At 45.0% G+C, this 23232-nt stretch overlaps 1 protein-coding gene across 2 annotated transcripts in view; it reads right to left on the minus strand.

Annotated features, from left to right (window-relative positions):
- Window positions 1-8353: 8353 nt before the first annotated feature.
- The window catches only part of ANKRD55 (ankyrin repeat domain 55), a 136336-nt gene continuing 121457 nt past the window's right edge, over window positions 8354-23232 (minus strand). For both annotated transcript variants that reach the window (XM_082258780.1, XM_082258779.1), the window contains exon 11: window positions 8354-8886. In XM_082258780.1, coding sequence (XP_082114906.1) covers window positions 8627-8886 — 260 coding nt within the window. In that variant the 3' untranslated portion in view covers window positions 8354-8626. The remainder of the gene's footprint in view (window positions 8887-23232) is intronic.

Genomic DNA, 23232 nt, shown 5'->3' on the forward strand with positions numbered 1-23232 from the left:
GAGAGGGACCCTGGGTGGCTAGAGTAAAAGGAGAGGGCCCCTGGGTGGCTAAGGGAAAAGGAGAGGGTCCATTGGTAGCTAGGGAAAAAGGAAAGGGCCCCTGGGTGGCTGGGGGAGAAGAGAGGGCCCCTGGGTGGCTAGGGGAAAATGAGAGGGCCCCTAGGTGGCTGGGGGAGAAGTAGAGGGCCCCTGGGTGGCTGGGGGAGAAGGAGAGGGCTCCTGAGTGGCTGGAGGAGAAGGAGGGGGCCCCTGGGTGGCTGGAGGAAAAGGAGAGGGGCCCCTGGGTGGCTGGAGGAAAAGGAGAGGGGCCCCTGGGTGGCTGGAGAAGGAGAGGGCCCCTGGGTGGCTGGGGAAGAAGGAGAGGGCCCCTGGGTGGCTGGGGGAGAAGGTGAGGGCCCCTGGGTGGCTGGAGGAGGAGGAGAAGCCCCCCGTGACACCAGAGTCAGTTGCCAGGGAAGAGAGTGGAGCTGAGCCAGTCCTGCATATCTGACATCAAAGCCAAACATGGTGGAGCTGGAGCCCTTTGCCCTACACAATAACAGCACCCGAGGTGGAAGGTGAGGGGTAGCGGGGCTGTGACATTATATAGCATATGGACTCTGTACATTATTGGTAGTTTTGTTTGGAGTTGTCCTTTAGATGTTTAACTGTTGTTTGTCCCCCCAGCTGTGAGGGACTGAAGAATGACAGCCCACTATGCTGGGACTTATAGTGCCCTAGAATGTGGAGGACTGAGGAATCCTCAGTCCCTCACAGAGGGCACTACAAGTTCCAGAATAGCAAGCTGCCATGCCTTAGTCCCCACAGAGGGCACTACAAGTCTTAGCATAGCAGGCAGTAGTTCCTCAGTCCCCTCAAGAGAGCAGTACAAGTCCAAGCATAGCAGGCTTCCATTCCTCAGGGAGGAATGGCACTGCACTATACTGGAATTTACAGTGCCCTCTGTGGGAACTCAGGTATGGCAGCCTTCTGCAGTGGGACTTGTCGTGTAAGGGGGTCTCTGGAAACTCCGATGCAAGGGGGAGCTTTGGTGACCACAGAGTTCCCTTTTACACCAGAGTCCCCAGCTTTCCCCCTCAAATCAGGGTTCCCAGAACTCTCCTTACATCAGATTCTCCAGCATTCCCCCTTAAATTGGGGTTCCCAGAACTCCCCTTACTTCAGAGTCCCCAACATTCCTCCTAAATCAGGGTTCCCAGAACTCCTCTCACATCGGAGTCTTCAGAGTTCCCTCTTACAGTGTAAGGGGGAAATTCTGGAGACTCTGATGTAAAGGGGACTCTGTGAAATTTGATTTCACTTATGTAAGGGGGGGCACTGAACTCTGATGTAAGAAAGGACTCAGGGAATCATGACCTATAGGGAAATGCTGGGGACTGTGATGTAAGAGCTGACATATATATATATATATATATATATATACATACATACATACATACATACACGATGTTTAATGATCTTTGATTAAAGAAGAATTGGTTGGAGAAAATGTGAATTCATAGTACAAAGGTTAAGGCTCTTAATATATGCAATTTATACAGTTAATTTTTATCGCTTGAATTATTTTTCCATTTATGAGCGTGAGTGGGGACTCATGTCCAAGTTTTGCCTTAGGCCTCACAAAGCCTAGAGCCGCCTCTGCACCCCTCTGGGTGTCGGTCTTCGGCCATTTTGAATGGTTGACGCAGGATCATGTCCCTCCAGCACATGCACGGGAGTGCAGTCATCCCAGAACACTGGCAGTGTGCCAGAATGTAAACTGAGCTGCTTATGTGCAGCTCAGTGTACATCCTGCAGTGGATTGCAAATAGGCAGGTACGTGTATTTTATTGTATTTATATACTTTACACTGCATGTCTCTTCTGCAATGAAAAGCCTGCTTGTTAGCAATATTTAGTTTTTTACATTTAGTTTCAACGTGGATGGACAAGAAGGGAAGGGGGAGGAGGTGGGGGGCAGGATGGTTGAAGTGAGGATCTGTAATAATAGATGATCTTTATTAAGAAAAGCTACAGCCTTAGCATTCCTTTATGAATGCAAGAATGTTGGAAGTATCAATCTCACCAATGATGACACTGCTATTCAGGGCCGGATTAAGAGCATCATGGTCTTGGTGCTGAGGATTTTGAAGGGCCTTAAGGGCCGTGCCTTGGCATGCACCCAGAGGAGGAAGGGTGCAGCCATGCATGCCTAATTCAACATGGGATGCTGTCTCTGAAGCCCATAAACACATCCATGCATCGGCAACTGTCCCTCCTTGTCCGGCCTTCGCGCTGTGTGGGGAGGTTCTGAGGGTGCTGCCTGGGGAAGCGAGCATAGAAGCCAGACTTCTGTGTTTACAAGTGACAGAAGAGCGGTAACAGTGAATATGGCCAACCCGGGGCCTATATAAAAGGTAGGGGCCTGGAGCTGCAGCTCCAATAGCCCCTACGTTAATCTGGCCCTGCTGCTATTGCAGGGGATGCTTGTAATTTGATTTCAAGTTGTGTGCAGACTTATATGAGCGGGGGGAAAGAATTCTGGTGCGTGCTGTACATTGTCTGTAAAGTAGATTACATTTTTCTGTCATTCACAAAATACCTGGCTGCAGATTGAACAGAAAGGTATTTTTTAATGACAATAAACCAAGAAATGGCTTGTGAAGCAAATATTACATGTTATTTTTCTTTGCACAGAAATTGGTTTCATTTTTTTCTTTTGAGTGCACAGGATCCGGTCTGTTAGAAGTGGATTACAGTGTCCGTAAACCACAAAATAACAGAAATCTCATGAACATGAGTTGGCTTTAGTGAAGCTTGCTTATTTTAGTTTACAAGTAATATTTACTCTACACATTTACCGTAAGCCAAAAAAGGCCTTAGAATGGAAAATTCCAAGGAAAAGGAAGTGCATAGTTTGCTTCATCCAAAATGGGCCATAAGCCAGCAGAATGGAGGGAAACGGAATTTTCCTAGATAATAATTATGTACTACATTCATCAAAGTCACTGGGAATATTTCATTGTATTCAACATGATTGTAAAATGACCCTAGCAGTAACCCATAGTCAAATGGATAATTATTAAAAATAAAGGTAATTAGGATTAAACCACCTCTATCAACATTTTTTGTTGTTCATAGAAAGGTCAGACCCTGTGCAGAGTTTTTCTTGCAGTCTTTGTTACTACTAGTTAGATTTACCCCTCTGATTGTCTTGTGACTATCATTACCTGCCATACCTGTTGAAGCAGAGAAGCACTGTAGTAGTCACCACCACTACAGTGATCACCACTGTCTTCTGGATCATGTGCTGAGCCGAGCGGATGCCTTGCTACATAGTAACCACAGGGGGTGGCTCACTTGGAATGGGAAATATTCACAGATTGCCTTGCATTTTTATTAATGAATGCAAGGCAATCTGTGATTGGACAAGGTAGAGAGGCGTGGCGGTGACCTTACAATCTCCACTGTGTCCAATCAGAGATCGGACTGTAGGGTGTTAGTTCATCTTTCCAGTTTTTCTGGAAAGATAAACTAACACTGTAAAATAACAGAGTTAGGTACCTGGTAACCCTTTTTCTAAGAAGTCTTCCAGGGCAGCACCTGAGAGATAGACTCCTCCTACCTGAAACATGAAACACATTAGTCCACCATTATAAAAATGCCAGTCATACCTTTAGCTCCAGTAATACCAAAGCACCGAAGGAACCCTTAGTAAGCTCTTTGAATCCTCAAAGCCCCTTTTATAATGTTGTTTAGGGCAGGAACAGATATTGCCCTGAAAGACTTCTTAGAAAAAGAGTTAACAGGTACCTAACTCTGTTTTCTCTAATCGTCTTCCAGGGCAGCACCTGAGAGGATGTAGCAAGCAATACTTACTGGGGAGGGGAAAAAGTCTAGAGCACCTTGCGACCAAATAGCTGGTCCTGGCTGGACAGCTGGTCGATACGGTAATGCCTTGCAAAGGTATTGAAGCTTGATCATGTCGCTGCCCTATAGATCTGCTCCAGCGTTACCCCGACTCTTTCTGCACTTGACAATGCCAAAGCTCTGTTATGGGAAAGCCCTTGTCCGCTCCTTCCTGTAAAAAAATCTAGGTTTGCCAGAATAGCCCCCTTGTCGGGGTCTCCTTTGTTCTCGTACCAGAAGACAAACTTTTTCCTCACTTTCTCATAGATGGCTCTAGTCACCGGTTTTCTGCTAGCTAAGATAGTCTCAGTCACCCTGTTAGACAGACCTGTTATCCGATACCTGCATTTAATTGCGGTTAGGGTAAAGAGCTTATTTTCCGATTCTTCCCATTCTTTTTTAACTATGTTTTTTAGAGAATCATGTACCGGAAATGTTCTAGCTTTTTTTGGTTGTAAACCTTTGTACATCTTGTCATGTAGAGAAAGCTCTGCGATCTTTTGCAATTAGATACCCAGTGTATCTGCAATGGCTCTCAGTAGATTATCCAAGGGAAAGAGTTTACCCTCTGATGCTGGGTCCTCATTATCTGAGTCTGAGCAAAGGCCAACTTTCGGATTCTGATTCCGAGCTATCTGCATCAGATCTCTACTCCACCTGATCCAACTCATCCCTGCTGCATGAGGGGATGGGTGACGCGATGGTAGCTGGCGTGCTGGCCTGGCTGGAACCTTCAGTTTTTTTATGGCTGTACGAAGGGGACCCATTGTGCTTTTAATCTCCTTTTTAAAGGAATTAAGCATATCTTTGAGGAACCCCTGAGATTCTTTGGCCACCATTTTATTGAGGTATTTCCGACATACAGGTTTTTTTCCATTCTGGAAGAAAACTTGTGACCGCAAGAGGCCCATGCCTTGCTACTGGTCTTCGCCTTTTTCTCTTCTGGGGTCATTGTCTGTAAGTAAGCACAAAGGACTCAGTGAGGCAAACAGTTGCCATACACAACAATGAAAAAAGCAGTTTGTGAGTGAGGTAAAGACAGAGGGAACACCAGAGTAATCACAGCAGGATCTGTAGGGCAGGCTGGGAAGGCATCTGACATGGTCAGTCTCAGAAAGGGAACCACAACATAGGGGCCTTTAACTGCCCAGCTCCAGCCCAGCCCCACTCCGCCCCTAGCTGCTCCCATACAGGTTGGTGGACATACCTGTATTGACCCTTCCTGGTATCCTCTGGTCAGCCACCTGATCCAGCCCTATTCTCGTGAAAAAAGGGCCCCAACATCTTCTGTTAGTTTTGCGAGTTGGGTTGTTTAAAAACCGTGCTGCCGCTCAGAAGTGACGTCAGCGGAAGTACAATGCTCCATTATCTACTTCTGCCTCCTCCAAGATGGCTGCGGCCTGGAAGTGCGTCACCAGAACTGACGTGACTTTTCATTCCTGCCGCCATCTTGCTCCTCCAAAGGAGCTCCATGAATCTGAAGACTCCGTCAACCGTGCTGTCAACCAAGCTGCTGACGTGGTAAGCCTGGACCGGTGGGGACATCTGATAGGCGAGGTTGCCGTGTGGGGAGGGGCACCGCCCGCCATATAGGCGTGGGACCCAGAGGGGATGGGTGGCCGGGGCACTGCCGGAGGGATCATGGGACTAGCCTGGAAGCTCTTCAGGTCATGACCAGGTACAGTCTGGGGGGGGGGGTTTAGCCGACATCCTGACAGCTGGTATATTCTGGCCTGGCCTGGCCTGCTCTGCCTATTGTGGGTGTCTGGACTGTGGCAAGGCTGCTGAAACAGTTTGGGGGATCATCGGTTCTTGTGGTCTGAGAGATACCCTGCTAAAGGTTGGATGCAGAGGAGGAGATAGTGTATGTTGCTGCAACTACAAGCGCCTATTATCTGCAGTTCGGTAAGGGACCAATTTGGGTGATTTTCACTTGGAGATTGGAAGCACCTGGGATTGCTGTGTTTTCTCAGTTTATTTGTACTTGCTTGCACCTTATTTTCCGTCTGGTAAGGAGGAATTTCACTTGGTGGTGGGTTTTTTCACATTGAAGTTGAGAAGCACTGTGTTTCGTTGAATCATCAGTTTGAAATAACCACTTATGGACACTTATGATTCATTATTTATGGACTTTTGATTTATATATTTTTTGGATCCTCAATATTTTTATTCACATTATTCATCATCCTACATATATGTTTTTATTTCACATATGTTTTTTTTTTGCAATTTTTGAGTTGTATAGGTTGGATTCACTATTTTTTTTAGCGCACCCTCACTATTTATAATTATCATTTTTATTCAAAAAGGCACTGAAGATCGGTAGCAGCTTAAACATCTATCAGCGCACCCTCCCAACATATACATACCTCTCAGTAGGGTGAAACCTCAGGCGGGGGCCTGCTTGCCCCAATGTGCTGCCCCTGACCCGCACTGCCCAAGGCTCGCTGAGCTGGATGGGAGGCTGGTCAGGGAGCCTCCTGCAAATAACAAACGGCTGCAGCCCCTGTGAGTCAGAAGGAAACACAACCAAACTGAGGCTGAAGGTATGACTGGCATTTTTATAATGGTGGACTAATGTGTTTTCTGTTTCAGGTGTTTTTTGTTTCAGGTGGGAGGAGCCTATCTCTCAGGTGCTGCCCTGGAAGACGATTAGAGAAATTAACTTCACATCAAAAGCCCCATCCTCCCATCAGAGGTCTCCTTTACATGAGAGGCCCGCCATCACATCATAGGTCATCAATCATACCAGAGTCCCCTCTTCATGTCAGAGTCTCCATAAAGTCTCCCATATATAAGGTCCCCATATATAAGTCTCCCTAACACAAAGCCCCTGAGTCACAAGTCCTCCATTAAAAAGCCCCTAAGGCCTTGTTCACACCAGATGCAGAGATGTCAGTTTTTCTGCATGTGTTCTGCAAGGGCAAAAAGAAAACAATTGTTCTCTATGTGACCTGTTCACTCCACAAAACTAGTATCACGTGCAGATTTTATCTGCGCAGGAATCTGCAACATGTATGACACAGGGTTTGTCATACACAGATAAACATAATACCAGGTGTGCCATACACAGATACACCTGACACAGGGTATGTCATACACAGATAGACATGACACAGGGTGTGTCATACACAGCTACACATGACACCGGTTGTGTCATACACAGATACACATGACATAGGGTGTCTCATACACAGATACACATGACACTGGGCAGTGGCGGCTGGTGCTCGGTAATTCAGGGGGGGGGGGGCGGTAAACTAACGCACCACCCCCCCAGGCCTGCCTCCTTACCTCCTCCTTTCTCCTGTCTGAGCGGGGGAGTGCTGGATGGCTGAGCCGCTGTGCTTCTCCTCCAGCCATGTGTCTCCTCCCTCTTCCTGGCCAGTAAGATCGCTTCTCCTTTTGGCCAATCGGGAAAGGGGTCTCACAACCCTCTTCCTGATTAGCTGGGAGGAGAATCAGTGTGACAATAGTGAATATTTATTCGCTATTGCCATACAACTGGGTGGGCTTAGGGCGTAGTGCTCTGCTCCCTGAGCCCACCCTTTTTTGAAGCCTATTAAAGCCTCTGCCTCTAATCACGTACTTAAAAAAAAAAAAAAAAAAAAACCTATTGGAATCCATGCATCCGGTGCCCTGCATGTAGATTAGGGGGCCAGATGCATGGATGGTGGGGCGGCGCCCCTGCGCCCCTAATGGAAGGGCCGCCACTGACACTGGGTGTGTCATACACAGATACACATGACACAGGGTGCGATGTCTATCTGTGCATAGAAAAAAACGTGCATAAAAACTGATGTCAATGTGCATAAAAACTCACTGAAACATGCATGAAAACTGATGTATGACTTATGTACTTGTCACTCTACAAGTGAAATCTGTTTGTTTTTTCCATTGGTTTTCATGCATAAATGGTGTGAACGAGAAGAAAATCAAACAATCCCCCATCACTGAGCCATTGGTTGTTATAGTGCTGGCAGCCAGCTCACCCACACCATTGCAACTCATGATGCTGATCCAGGGAAAGCTGGATGCCATGCTTCCGGCACGCCGGTAAACCTAGATGGAACCCTGGTTGAGAATCACTGGCATATACAGTAGATGCTTGAGGATCATTCAATCTCACTGTATTTTGCCTCACGTTACTGCATGGCACACTTGAATTAATCAGGCCCTTTTACCAACACAGTACCCCCTTAGGTTACCTGGCATTGTCGGGGGCTATTTTCCTCTCATGTAAGCATTGCTATCTAATCCTAAAAGCACATACTAGTTCCAAGTCAGGCATGTCACCCTTAACTCCGGGACTAGTAACTGTCCCAAAAGTCAGATGGCAGGGACTATCACAACAGAAAAATACCCTGCATCAGATAAGGTATGCTAGTCAGTGACAAGTTCTCTTTAACATAACGGATTAATAATTATAATCACAGTAAATAAAACAAGGTTCTATCAATACAATATAGAATTTAATGAAACTATTTATTGTAAAGTTTCCTCTGACATTTTTTCATGTTGTTTTGGTGTGGAAGATCACAAAATAACAACTTAGAAAAAAGATTTTATTTTTGTTTTATTTTTAAAAAAATAGCAAAAACCTAGTTCATGTTTATAATTATTTTTCAAGAATGTACAAATGACACACATGGTTTCTGTCTCACAGACCCTACATACAGTGTGATGTACATGAAATACACAATGGAGGGACTCTTCTACTCTTGGCTCCAGATGTGGCGCTAGTCATTGGTGTCAGACTTTTTTGGAGATCTCATAAGGCTTTCTGTTGCATTTTGGCCCTTTTGACTGGGAATGGCGGGCAGGACGCGAGTTGTCCTCAAGGGCTCTCTTCTTAGGACCGGCAAGAAGGAATAGAGTGAGTGACTCTGAGTTTTAGAGATGATTAATGGAGACAAGTTATTTCCCATCTGCAGAGAGTTGGTTGGCAAAGACATAGACTTCTTGACTCCTGGACAGGCTTGCCCAGATGGCAACTGGACTGGAATAAAAAGAAAAGTAGGAAATTATATTTAACAGCAGATAAAGGTTATATACTTCTTCCTATCAACATGGATGTCAGTAGAAGCCTAGGGAGCAATTAGCCCCATTGCACTCAATCAGTTTACTATGACGCATACACCACTGACTAACAAAAACTAGAGAGTTTATACCAGATTACCAGACATGTCAAGTTGATGTTTTTTTAGGTCACGTGCAGCTCTATTTTTGCGCAGTATTGGTTTTATTATGTTTTTCAAAAACAACATGTTATGTCATTTAAGCCCCATGCATACTGTGTGTCAGCCTAAGTACATGTGGCTCTGGTGGGTAGATGCGGGTGGAAGACACAGGTGCACTTACTGCCCTAAATGGTAATGGCATTTGGTGCACCTTCCAACATCAGATGCTTTTAGGCTCCCGCTCTGATCGCCTAGGCGTTGGAGCAGAAGGGGGTACCTCTCAAAATAAGGTACCTGTTCCCCCTTAAACAGTGGAACTTCCCCTTTTGGACGAATCACTAGTTATTGGGCTTGTTTGGTAGGGATGAAGACTTTTCGCCACTCATCTAAGTGGTTTCCTTTGTTCTTGTGTGTGTCAGAAACATACATCAGCATTTATAACCACACAAAGGTTGCCAGGGCCCGTTCTTGTTTTGGAAGATCATAATTTTTTAAGGATTATCTTCTTACAGCACAGATGTGGTTACTTCACCTACATTTTTAGGCCCCTTAAACATTGGGCATTTAGCGCCGATGCATGGGCCACAGATAGAAGGCACAAGTGTACCATCCAGCCCTTCTGCCGGCAAACTCTATGAGAGGCTGACAGCTGCTGCGGCTTGACAGGGCTGGGTGGTGCACCTAGGAGTACAAACGTTTAGGACAGTGAAGCAAGAAGACTGAGTCCTGGCCATTTGTCTCTGGGCGCATACTGCACTAGACACAAGTACAACTGAGTGCACCCCCAAGACCTCTAGCCACAAGAGCTGTTAGCTTCTCATAGAGTTTTATAGGCTGCTGGCAGCAGAGCAGGATGGCGCACCTGTGCCCGCCATAAACACCAAGACCCTTTGTAGTGTCTAAATGTCCAGTAGGCATTAGGTTTACCTGGTTCACAGAAACATTTTTGCAGCAAAGATGAACGCCCAGAGTTGTCTGTAGCAACCAATCAGTTTACAGCGTTTCTTTTTTCTTAACTCAGTATGTGCTAAACATATAAATATCAAATACACTATTTTCTAGCCTACTTTTAACCTGTGCATTCTGTGTGTTCTCTTGCTACTTGCTCCTGACCCCTGCATTGAGTGCGTTACGCGCGCTTGACCTCTGCAATCCGTGGTACTTATTCATGACCCCTGCACTCCCTGCATAACTTGTTCCTTATTCCTGCACATTCAGTGATACTTTCTCCTGACCCCTACACTCTATATGTTACTTATCCCTGCATTCTATATGCCTGACCCCTGAACTCCGTGCATACCTTACTCTAGACTCTGCGCACAGTGCATTATTTACTTTTGACACCTGCACTCTGTGTATTTTTTATTCCTGATCCCTGCACCTAATGGATTACATACTTCTGAACTCTGTGCATTGATAAATCTGCACCTCTGCCGCCTGTGCAATATTTACTCCTGACCCATGCGTTACTCCTCCTTTGCACCCTGTGCATTAATTACTTTTGAGCCATGCACTCTATGCGTTATGCCCTCCTAAACCCTGCACAATATTGAATATGGCCTCCTGACCCCTGTACCCTGTGCAATATGGACTGCTAAACCCTGTACCTTATGGATTATGAACCCCTTTACCCCTACACTTTGTGTGATAAGCACTGTTGATATAGAGGAGGCTTTTTTAACCATATTACTTTAAAATGATCCCAATATTAATGCAATTTGTTCAAACCCACAATTCCTTAACCACCTGCCGACCACTCAGAGTAAATATACTGTGAGTGGGCAGCAGGTACAGGTACAGGTACAATCACGTACCTGTAAGTCGTCAGCTTCATATGGGTTGAGCGGTGCCCTTTGCCGACCCATGCTGTGATTGGACACAACATGAGTTTGGCAGCAGATTTCAGCCAATAATTTTTTCTGAAGTAAGCTCATTGGCTGTGTCCAATCACACACAGAGTTCTGTGTTTACAAAAACACAGAACTCTGTGTACTTGGAATAGTGATCTGGCTATTTCTTCTCCCTGCAAAGCAGGAGAAAAAAAGCTAGACAGAAAAGTAAAAGCAGCACACATTACACATTGTTAGGTACACAATTAACCCCTTGATTGCCTTTAGATGTTAAACCCTTCCTAGTCAGTGTCATTAGTACAGTGTCAGTGTACAGTATTATCACTGATCACTGTATTAGTGTCAATAGCGAAGTCAGTGTCAGTTAGTGACCCTCCCAGATAATGTCTGTTAACATCAGATTGCCTGCCACCCTATCAAAACCCTGCTATAAGTTGCCGATCCCCACTATTATAGTATTGCGTAAATTTCAATATACTGTATATACTATATACCATAGTTTGTAGATGCTATAAGTTTAGTATAAACCAATTGATATACACGTATTGGGATTTTTTATTTTTTTTTTCAAAGAAATGTAGCCGAATATATTTTTGACTCAATTTGTGAAGAAATTTGATTTATTAATTTTTTTATTGGATATGTTTTTTAACAGAAATGATAAAATATCTTTTTTTTTTTTTTTTCTTCAAAATCTTTAATCTTTTCGTTTATAAATAAAAAATAAAAAACCCAGTGGTGATCAAATACCACCAAAAGAAAGCTATTGGTGTGGGAAAAAATATAAAACTTTTACTTGTGTACAGTGTTGCATGACTGCGCAATTGCCAGTTAAGTAGTGAAGCGCTGAAAAGAAAAAAAAATGGCCAGGTCATAAAGGGGGTAAAACCTTCCAATGGTCAAGTGGTTAAACAACTGTGTGCAAGTCAACCTAAGGGAAATTATTCTGTTTTAATGGCAAAGGAGGAACATTTTTAGGCTAATAATTGATACAGTGCCTTGAAATAGTATTCATACCCCTTGAAATTTTCCACATTTTGACATGTTACAACCAAAAATGGAAATGTATTTAATGGGATTTTATGTGATAGACCAACACAAATCCCAATAAAATACATTAACGTTTTTGGTTTTAAAACAGCACCTAAGAACTAAGGTTCTCTAACAAACCTCTTAGGGCTTCACAGAACAGCAGCATTTTTTTTACTGAGATTAAAATACACACAGGTGGACTCTATTTATCAATTAGGTGACTTCTGAAGGCAATTGGTTCACTAGATTTTATTTAGGGTATCAAAGTAAAGGGGGCTGAATACAAATGCACGTCACACTTTTCAGATATTTATTTGTAAAAAAATTTGAAAACCATTTATCATTTTCCTTCCACTTCACAATTATGTGCTACTTTGTGTTGGTCTATCATATAAAATACCAATAAAATACATGAACGTTTTTGGTTTTAACATGACAAAATGTGAACATTTTCAGGAGGTATGAATACTTTTACAAGGCACTGTAAATACACAAGTTTTGCATTATTTCGAAGACTTCCTAATTTTGCAGCATTTTTCACAATTGCCTAAATATTACAGCATAGACTGACATATTACACACACACACACACACATTACAATTAAATGTGTAATGGAGTGCATCCATTTGTTTCCTGTAATTGAATAACTATTACAGGCCTTGTCTTGCTAGTGTAGCACTGCCCCTAGAGGACTGCTGAGAATTGCACTTTCTGGATTCCCCTGGGTTCCCCGTAGCAACAGTCTATGGAAACTTATCACTTTAGACACTTGGCTCAGACAATGAACAGTCCAGGGGATTTGTTTTTTTGTGTTTTATTTAGAACTGGGATGGGAGAAGGGATGAGTGGGATAATCCAACTATGAACTATGCACAATTTCTGAGGACAACTGACTGTAGTGTGCGGCAAGGCCGCTGCTTCACCTTGCCAGTGAAGTGAAGATAGAAAGTATGATCCTGTTTAAGTTACTCTTCAGGGTCTAACTTGGCACCCCCTTTCTCACTTGCTGTGTGTGCTGAACTCTTGTCCACTGACACTCCACTGGAGCGGTCCCCCTTCCTGGGCAGACCTCTGGCAAGCTTCCCGGTACTCAAGGACACTGTATTCCCAGGGTTGCTTCTGCCTCCAACTCCACTTGTCAGCTTTCCTGGACCTCCTGGCTCAGCACCACACTCCTGGTTCGCTAGGCCAACCGCCTGTGACCACCTTCCACAACAGACAGGAGGAGAGACAGCCGTCACCCTCCTCTTGGGACCTGGCTTCCTGCCCAAAGACCCCCTGTCACATGTGCCCTTGGCTTTTATAACATATCCCAGGATGCACCACTGTTTGTGCCAACCCACTGGGATAGTTACAAAGCCTGTGTGTCACTGGCTGGGTTTCCTCCACTGTACAACAGGCTCCCCTATTGGATGCAGTGGGGACACTCCCTCAGCCCAGATGAATCACACATGGACACATGCAACAGTCAAAAGTAAATAATGCACTGTGCGCGGAGTCTAGAGTAAGGTATGCACGGAGTATGCCACAGGTGCGCCATCCAGCTCTGCTGCCAGCAGCCTATAAAACTCTATGAGAAGCTAACAACTCTTGTGGCTAGAGGTCTTGGGGGTGCACTCAGTGGTACTTGTGTCTAGGGCAGTATGCGCCCAGAGACAAATGGCCAGGACTCAGACTTCTTGCTTCACTGTCCTAAACGTTTGTACTCCTAGGTGCACCACCCAGCCCTGTCAACCCGCAGCAGCTGTCAGCCTCTCATAGAGTTTGCCGGCAGAAGGGCTGGATGGTGCACATGTGCCTTCTATCTGTGGCCCATGCATTGGCGCTAAATGCCCAATGTTTAAGGGGCCTAAAACTGTAAGTGAAGTAACCACATCTGTGCTGTAAGAAGATAATCCTTAAAATAATATAATAATATGATCTTCAAAAACAAGAACGGGCCCTGGCAACCTTTGTGTGGTTATAAATGCTGATGTATGTTTCTGACACACAGAAGAACTAAGGAAGCCACTTAGATGAGTGGCGAAAAGTCTTCATCCCTACCAAACAAGCCCAATAACTAGTGATTCATCCAAAAGGGGAAGTTCCACTTTTTAAAGGGGGAACAGGTACCTTATTTTGAGAGGTACCCCCTTCTGCTCCAACGCCTAGGCGATCAGAGCGGGAGCCAAAAAGCATCTGAGGTTGGAAGGTGCACCAAGTGCCATTACCATTTAGGGCAGTAAGTGCACCTATGCCTTCCACCCAGGGGAGGGCTGGCAGCCTTTGGCCTGGGGGTCAAGTCCAGTCAAGTGGCCCATTGAACCATGGAATCAGCTCACCATCCATGCCCACCTGGTTTTGGACTGACAGCCGTATACAGTGTCTGGCCCCTACATTAATCCAGCCCTGAGTTCGACCTTTTTACCGGTTTTTACCACTTTTCAGAGTGGCCTGGGGGGCAATTTCCACCTTGCCCCCCTTGCCAGTCCTCCCCTGCTTCCACCCGCATCTACCCACTAGAGCCTCATGTACTTAGGCTAAACACACAGTATGCATGGGGCTTAAATGACATAACATGTTGTTTTTGGTAAAACATAATTAAACCAGTACTGCGCAAAAATAGAGCTGCACGTGACCTAAAAAAACATCAACTGACATGTCTGGTAATCTGGTATAAACTCTCTTGTTTCTGTTAGTCAGTGGGGTATGCGTCATGACATCACTTCCGGGTACTGGCGCCAGATTGAAAAAACTGACAGCACTCAAATCAGCCAAACTTGGCGTTTTGAATGCTTTAAAGTGCAGAGGAGACCCCCAGATCCCTCCTGTAGAGTACCTGTCAAGTGATAAAAATTAAAAAAAAAACATTTTTTTTAAATATACAAAAATATCGGCCAATATTGGCCGATACTGATATGCAATGGCCAAAATATCAGTATCGGTAACGAAAAAAAACCGATATCGGTCGATCACTAATATTTACTCCTATTCCCAGTATGTCTTAGTTTTCTAGAAAAGCAGTAAGAAGGGCATGATTTTGAACATGGACTGGTGGGACCTGTATCCCTTAATTAGCTCCAAGAATTAGATCTTACAGTAAGTACAATAATACAATATCTTTGCTTGCTCATTGAGGGACACATAAATTCACAGATAGTTGGACGTTCAAAAGCCAAATGAGAGGTGGAAAACTGCAACAAAACACTAACAAGAAAAAAAAAAACAGAACCAGGGACTGTCAATAAGACACAGGTTCCCTCAAGATCATGTTCAAGTGCATAAAAATTGCAATTAACAAATTGAAGACAGTTATGGGCATCTAGTGGTGAAAAATGAGAACTACATGTCTAACGCTATGTTGCATTCATTTAGCGACCGGCTTAAGTGAATTTAAGAGGATTCTTGATTGAAGAAAAAATAGCAAGCAAAAAAGGTTATACTTTTCTGAAAGCAGAGAAAGGGCATTCGTAATTGACTTAGTTTATTGTGCATGAATTATTGTCATCTGTGCTACACAAAGTTTGTAGTCAACTTGTTCTTGTATTTGGATGCACAACTTTAAATTATAATAAAAAAAAGTACACTAGCAAAAAAAACGAAAGCATACTTGGAGTATGGAGAGTTATACCAGGCTGGCCACAATGTTTTGGTCTGCCAGTGTCCAAATCTTCCAGTAGGTGGCAATATAGCCCACGTCTCCCTAGTCTCTGTGTCCCTCAATGAACAAAAAGAAATAATGATTATCATTTCAGTGTGATTTTATGGAAAATATTATGTAATAAAAAAAAAAAAGTCATGGTAATACAGTTATGATGTATATGTGCATATAATATGTATAAATGTATCTGCACATATGTCCTAATGTATTTTATATGTCAAGGGGTTATGAGAAGCAAGACATCTTTGTAACCATATGCTCAACAGCTATCACATGAGACAAGAATTCCTGGGAGTCAAGCTGCAAAAATAACTCTGGGTTAATTAAAAAGTAGGACAATATTTTTGTAAGAACTGCCATTCCCCTTGACAAAAGGTAGGATTATAAGCTTACAAATGTGCTGCCTTTTGTCCATTTTTTTTTTTGTTAGTGGAACTTCACCCTCATCATAAAAATAACAACAAAAGCATCTTTAGAAATGTTGTTTAGTTGTCATATTTTTGTCCAAATCTTGTGGAAAATTAAGAATTTAAATAAAATGTGTTTTTTTCCCCCCACAATTTTTTGTTCGTACATACTGTCACCAAAGCACTACAACGTCACCATATGACTGACGTGGCGGTGATCAGGGATACTAACTGGTGACAGTATGTAAAAAAAAATAAAACATTTTTTGTAATAATTGTTTTTCAATTTTTGTAACACTTTTTCTTAATTTTTTTTTACATACTGTGACCACAGAAGTACAGTGTTATAGTGACATTATGACACCATAATGGCCATTCATGTATTATTGTGTATTGTGTATTATTGTGTACAATTGTGATAGCTGTGGTTGGCCACAGCTATCTCATGGTACAGGCCCGCTGTGATTGGCCCTGTACCATGTGATCACTGTGACCAAGCTTACACCACTCTTCTAAACATAAAAATGGAGCAGATGCTGCTCCTAACTAACAAAGGGATGCAAGTCCCTTTGTTAATAAGGAGTGACCAGTTCTCTGTTCTACCATGAGACACAGCACAAATAACAGAGCTGCATGCTTTGATCCCTCTGCTTGTCCCCTGCTCAGCTCAGAGCAGGAGAAAGGAGGAGGGTTGGTAATCTTGCAGATCTGTGAGCTGTCTCCTGATAGCTCCCATCCAATATGACAAAGTCACACCTAGTGGGAATCTGTATTAGTTTACTATATGGATACAGCCGCATTCCCCCTATCACCCCTCCGTGAGGACATCGAATGACGAAACTAGTCAGGCGGGGCTAGGAAGCCGGACACTACCGCTCATGCCAAACTCGTAGTCTCCTACGGAAACGCTTTTAATCCTTAGTGTCGGTAGAAACTTGTAAAATTTGAGTGTTAGAACTGGTTTTAAATAAATGAGTGAAGTTTTACGGATTCACACTATATGGATTCTCCTTTCTTCCTAAATATTACGTACCCTCACACATCCTTATGAGATTGCCTGTATGTGAAGACGGAAACAACTATTATGAGAATAAGAACCGGCCTGCTGGATATTTTATGTAAAAAAGGCGCACTAGCTGGTTTATCATTTTACCAGCCACCCCATCTGGTGAATCTGTTTGGGGTGATCGGTGGAAGGATTACACATGGTGTATTGCATGAATTTGTTCACAGAAGAAGTTGCACAACGTTATATGCACTTGAAAGTGCAATATTTCACTTGGGGCTTTATGGAATATAGAACATCAATTGTTGATTTTTGATCATTCTATTAGGACATTTTTCTTTGAATTCACAGTATATGTATAATATGAATTCATAAGTATTGATGACTTAATTGTTTCTCTTATATATCATTTTCAAATTATTGCACTTACATTTTTATTTTTTTTTATAATTTTGAATATTCACTTTGTTGCACTAGCATTTTAGGAAGAAAGATAATATTCTTACCCATTAGGGGAGCATATACTTGCGCTGATTTATTTTTCTATTTGCATTCCCGCCCAATAATTAGGTGCAGACCTGCGCTAGGTGGAGCACGTGGCAAAGATAGACCTGAAACTGTTTAGTTAATGTGGCACATTCCACGTCTGACAATTTCTTGTGCTATTATAATTGCACAGGAAGCTTCGGTAATTCTCCGGCAAGAGTTTCAATTGAAAGTTCGGGGTAGGAGGTCAATAAAGGGCAATTTTATAAACCAGTGAATCTGACATTCACTGTCTGTAGATGAAGTTTCCAAATGCATATGTTTTAAATGAGTGATTGATTCACCACCATTTGTATTTGATATAAGTCTTGGGCCTGCTTTACATATATGTCCCTAACTGTTGCTAACCTGCCTACTGCCTGGTCCCATACTGTACACTGTCTTCCAGTTTCTGGGTGTATATAACAGTGTGTATTGAATTAAAAAGACATGTAGCTGTTTTTATTCCACTTACCTACAGCGCTTATTATTTGACACTGTTTTGCACTTTCAGTGCCTGTTTGCACTATATATTATGTTAGTGGATATTAAATTAACAGGTAGGTCCAGCATGGTGCAGTGGCAGTAAACACTTATGGCCCGGTGGCAGAAAACAGAACTGTATTGAAATAAAAGTTCAGTAATGCACAACAAGCCTGGAAGGAAGACAACCTGACTGGGCAAATTCACAGGATGTACATCGATGAGTAGTAGCAGTAGGTCTCAGATGTGCCAATAACATCTGTCTCGAAGGAGCATAATGTGGCCTGGCTGGTCCAAACCCAAGTGGGAGGCTTTCAGGAAGAATGACGTGTCCCTGTGCTTTCCCTACTCGTCTGGAAGCACTGTCCCTGACCTGTCCCTACTTGGTCCACACATGAAATGCTCACCAAACCTGGGAGCCAGTGTCTTAAATAGACTCTTCAAAGAAATGATTCCAGCTCTACCGCTCTGTATAGAGGTCCATAGACTGGAGTCTGGTGCTCTAGCCAGGGCATTGAACTCCCACAGATGAGTATTCTTAGTCAGAAATGCTATCGACTCGCCGAGTTGCGACTCTTAAATAGACTCTGACTGATCCAAGATGGCCACCAAAGTCACATGGGATACCAGCATCCAATCAGATACAGCCTCTCCATGACTTAGAAGATTATAGAGGAACGAAGCTCCTCTTGACTTCCTCTTCCACCTGCATTGCCACTATGGATAAGCGCCACCTGCAGTGGAGAAAATAGACTGCACCTGCCTACAATGCTGTGTGTTAAAGACGACTGTGTTAAAGCAGTTCATTCATTTTGCATGGGCTGGAAAATGAACATGTAATTTTTGAATTGAAGCTTGTGCATTGTGGTGTGCTGCAGTGCTGTGCGTTGTCTGCTACTATAGTAGTAGGTTGGGTGTCATTTATTCATGCGTTACGTTGAAGCACACTAAACACGTAGTTTCTGCAGGTTATTTCAAACACTCTATCCATGTTTGGTGCTTTGCCTTGTGGCATTCTGACTTAATGCACCGTATTGCACCCAGCACATTCAGCAAATCTGAATAAGGAGGCATAAACAAATGTTAATGAAGTAAGCCTGCACAGTTATAACAACTCATTGCTGTGCCACACTAACAATTTCTATAGCAACATTCTGCTGCAGCTACAAATCTCTCTTTGTCTTTTTGATTTTTAGCAGGTACACATGCACTACAATCAATGTCATGTCATAGTCATCAGAAGCTGCATTGTTCTGTTGCTAGCTCTATATGCTGCAAAAAGTCAATGGCTCAGCAACTAAGCTACAAATCGCTCAGAATTTCATTGACACAGACCTTTCGCTTACCTCAATTCTATTTTTATAGCAACAATAATGCTAAGAAAAGCGATTCTCTAGCTGCTACAATATTGCCTGTGTGACATGAGCCTTAGAAATTATTTGATTTTTGTATGAGGACCCAGCAAATGATGTTTACATGAGTTATCTGGAATAGAGTTGAGCGGACACCTGGATGTCCGTGTTCGGCGGGTTCGGCCGAACTTGAAAAAAAAGTCCAGGTCCGTGTCCCGGACTTTTTCCGAACTTTACCCGGACACCGAACCCCATTGAAGTCAATGGGGACCCGAACTTTCAGGCACTAAAATGGCTCTAAAACACCAATGGAAAGGGCTAGAGTGCTGCAAATGGCAGCAAAACGTAGTTAAGAGCATGGCAAGTGCTCTGCAAACAAATGTGGATAGGGAAATAACTTAAAACAACAAAAAAAAAAACAGAAAAATAAAACAATGTTCTTCATCTGTGAAGGACGAGGCTCATATGGAGTAGGAGGGAGGTTGAGGTGGTGGTGGATGTGGCGGTGTCATAGGCATGCGCACAGGGTGTGCCGGGTGTGCCTGGGCACACCCTAATCACCTAGGGCACATTAGCATTATCGCTCTGTTTGCCAGTGAGGAGATGGGAAAGATCTCCCTCGGACTTGCTCTACCATAAGAGAAGTGCCACACACTTCTATTTCACTTTGCCAGCAGGGAGAGTAATGTACTGGGGCCATATACATGTAGGCAAACACATGCATGTGTATTTAAACTTTGGGGTGCACACCCTAATGCAATAGGCTGCGCACAACTATGGGCGGTGTAGGTGGAAGCGGCGGTGGAGGAGGACAAGGTAGCCAACACTGCTTTTTTTCAGTCATTTTAAATGAGGGTACACCCCAAAAGAGTGAGAAAGATCAAAAATAGAACAATGGCTGGGTAAAGTCGGTATCCATCTCTATTCTGCACAAGGTACGGAAAAGTCCTGTGGGATCCATGCCTGGTTCATTTTAATGAACGTGAGCTTGTCCACATTGTCTCTGGACAGGCGGCTGCGCTTGTCTGTGATAACGCCCCCAGCCGTGCTAAATACACGTTCAGATAATACACTGGCTGCAGGGCACGCCAGCACCTCCAAGGCGTAAAGGGCAAGCTCAGGCCATGTGCCCAATTTGGAGACCCAGAAGTTGAAGGGGGCAGACCCGTCATTCACTACATGTAGGCGTGTGCACACATACTGCTCCACCATGTTGGTGAAATGCTGCCTCCTGCTAAGACGTTCTATATGAGCTGCTGGTGCTGCTGTTTGTTGTGGCGTGCTGACAAAGCTTTTCCACATTTCGGCCATGCTAACCCTGCCTTCTGAGGTGCTGGCGGTGCCCTGGTTGCGTTGGCGACCTCTTCCTCCTCCTCCTCCTCTGCCTTGGCCTTGTGCTTCCACTGTGGCCCCGCTGTCAGGTGGGAATGCCAGCAGCATAGCGTCTACCAGCGTGCGCTTGTACTCGCGCATCTTGCGATCGCGCTCCAGTGAGTGAACTAAGGATGGTACGTTGTCCTTGTAACGGGGATCCAGCAACGTGGCCACCCAGTAATCAGCACAAGTTAGAATGTGGGCAACTCGGCGGTCGTTGTGGAGACACTGCAGCATGTAATCGCTCATGTGTGCCAGGCTGCCCAGAGGCAACTAAAGGCTGTCCTCAGTGAGAGGTGTATCGTCTGTGTCCTCTGTATCCCCCCAGCCACGCACCAGTGATGGCCATGAGCTGGCCTGGGTGCCACCCTGCTGTGAACATGTTTCCATCTCCTCCTCCATCTCCTTCTCCTCATCCTCCAGAACTGTGCCCCTGCTAGACAATTGTGTCCCTGGCGTTTGTGTGTGCAGGAACCCACCCTCGGAGCCCCTTGCGAATGACTGCCCTGAAAGCCTTGGAAATGTTACCTCTTCATCCTCCTCCTCCTCCTCCTCATCCTGTGCCACATCCTCTTCCATCATCGCCCGAATCGTTTTTTGAAGGAGGCATAGAAGTGGGATAGTTAAGCTGACAACGGCGTCATCGGCATTGGCCATGTTGGTAGAGTACACAAAACAGCGCAACAAGGCACACAGGTCTCGCATGGAGGCCCAGTTATTGGTGAAGAGGTGCTGTTCCGCAGAGCGACTCACGCGTGCGTGCTGCAGCTGAAACTCCACTATGGCCTGCTGCTGGTCGCACAGTCTTTCCAGCATGTGCAAGGTGGAGTTCCACCTTGTGGGCACGTCACATATGAGGCGGTGAGCGGGAAGGCCGAAGTTACACTGCAGCGCTGACAGGCGAGCAGCAGCAGGGTGAGAACGCCGAAAGTGCGCACAGACGGCCCGCACTTTCTGCAGCAGCTCTGACATATCGGGGTAATTTTTAAGGAACCTCTGCACCACCAAATTCAGCACATGCGCCAGGCAAGGGATGTGCGTCAAACCGGCTAGGCCCAGAGCTGCTATGAGATTTCGCCCGTTATCGCACACCACCAGGCTGGGCTTGAGGCTCGCTGGCAGCAACCACTCATTTGTCTGCTGTTCCATGCTCCTCCACAACTCCTGCGCGGTGTGTGGTTTTTCCCCCAAACAGGCAAGTTTTAAAGCTGCCTGCTGTCGTTTACCCCTGGCTGTGCTGAAGTTGGTGGTGAAGGTGTTACGCTGACCGGATGAGGAGGCGGTAGAGGATGAGGAAGCGGAGTAGGAGGAGTTAGGAACAGGAGACAAACTGAAGCACCCTGCAATCCTCGGTGGTGGAAGGACGTGCGCCAAATTGCTATCCGCCTCAGGCCCATCCGCCACTGCATTTACCCAGTGTGCCGTTAGGGAGATATAACGCCCCTGACCGTGCTTACTGGTCCACGTATCGGTAGTTAGGTGGACCTTGGCACAGATGGCGTGGTGCAGTGCACACCTGATTTTTTCCCCCACTTGGTTGTGCAGGGAAGGGATGGCTTGCCTGGAAAAGTAGTGGTGGCTGGGCACGACGTACTGTGGGACAGCCACCGACATAAGGCTTTTAAAACTGTGCGTCTCCACCAGACGGAATGACAGCATTTCAAAGGCCAAGAATTTTGAAATGCTGGCATTCAGGGCCAGGGATCGCGGGTGGGTAGGGGGGTACTTCCTCTTCCTCTGAAGTGTTTGGGAGATGGAAAGCTGAACGCTTCCACGGGACATTGTGGAGATGGTTGGTGACCCAGGTGGTGGTGTTGCTGACAGATCGTCTGTTTGCGGGGTGGCAGGTGCCGGTATCACTACAGATGTGGATGGAGAGGCCGAGACTGCAGCAGAAGAGGAAGCAGGAGGAGCCAGAGACCTTTCCTGGTTTTGAAGGTGTCTACTCCACTGCAGCTCGTGCTTTGCACTTAGATGCCTGATCATGCAGGTTGTGCTCAGGTTGAGAAGGTTTATGCCTCGCTTCAGGCTCTGATTGCACAGGGTGCAAACCACTCGTGTCCTGTCATCAGCACATTTTCTGAAGAACTTCCACGCTAGAGAACTCCTTTGAGCTCGCTTTGGTGCGCTCGTTCCCTTGCTGCGTTGGGCAGTAGCAGGCGTAGTGTCTAGGGCACGGCCGCTCCGCTTCTGCACCATGCTCCCTCTTCTGCTGTGCTGGTGGCTCTGTGCGACCACCGCCTCTTACTCCAAACTACTCAGGTCACCTGCATGACCTTCATTCCATGTGGGGTCGAGTGTAACGCTCCTGCGTTTTTATATGGTGTGGATTTTCAGCTGCAGAAATAGTTCCACGTCAGCAGTCATGTAAGAGATATGCTGAGACACCATTCCCAACCTCAATGACTCATCATGTGTGGAAGGTCTTATTTCAGCCAGTAAATACACACAATTAGCAAGCCGGTTCTTAGAGTGACTTTATGCATGTGGTAACA

Source organism: Pelophylax lessonae, assembly GCF_965119305.1.
Source record: "Pelophylax lessonae genome assembly, chromosome: 1".
In the NCBI taxonomy this organism is placed as follows: domain Eukaryota; kingdom Metazoa; phylum Chordata; class Amphibia; order Anura; family Ranidae; genus Pelophylax; species Pelophylax lessonae.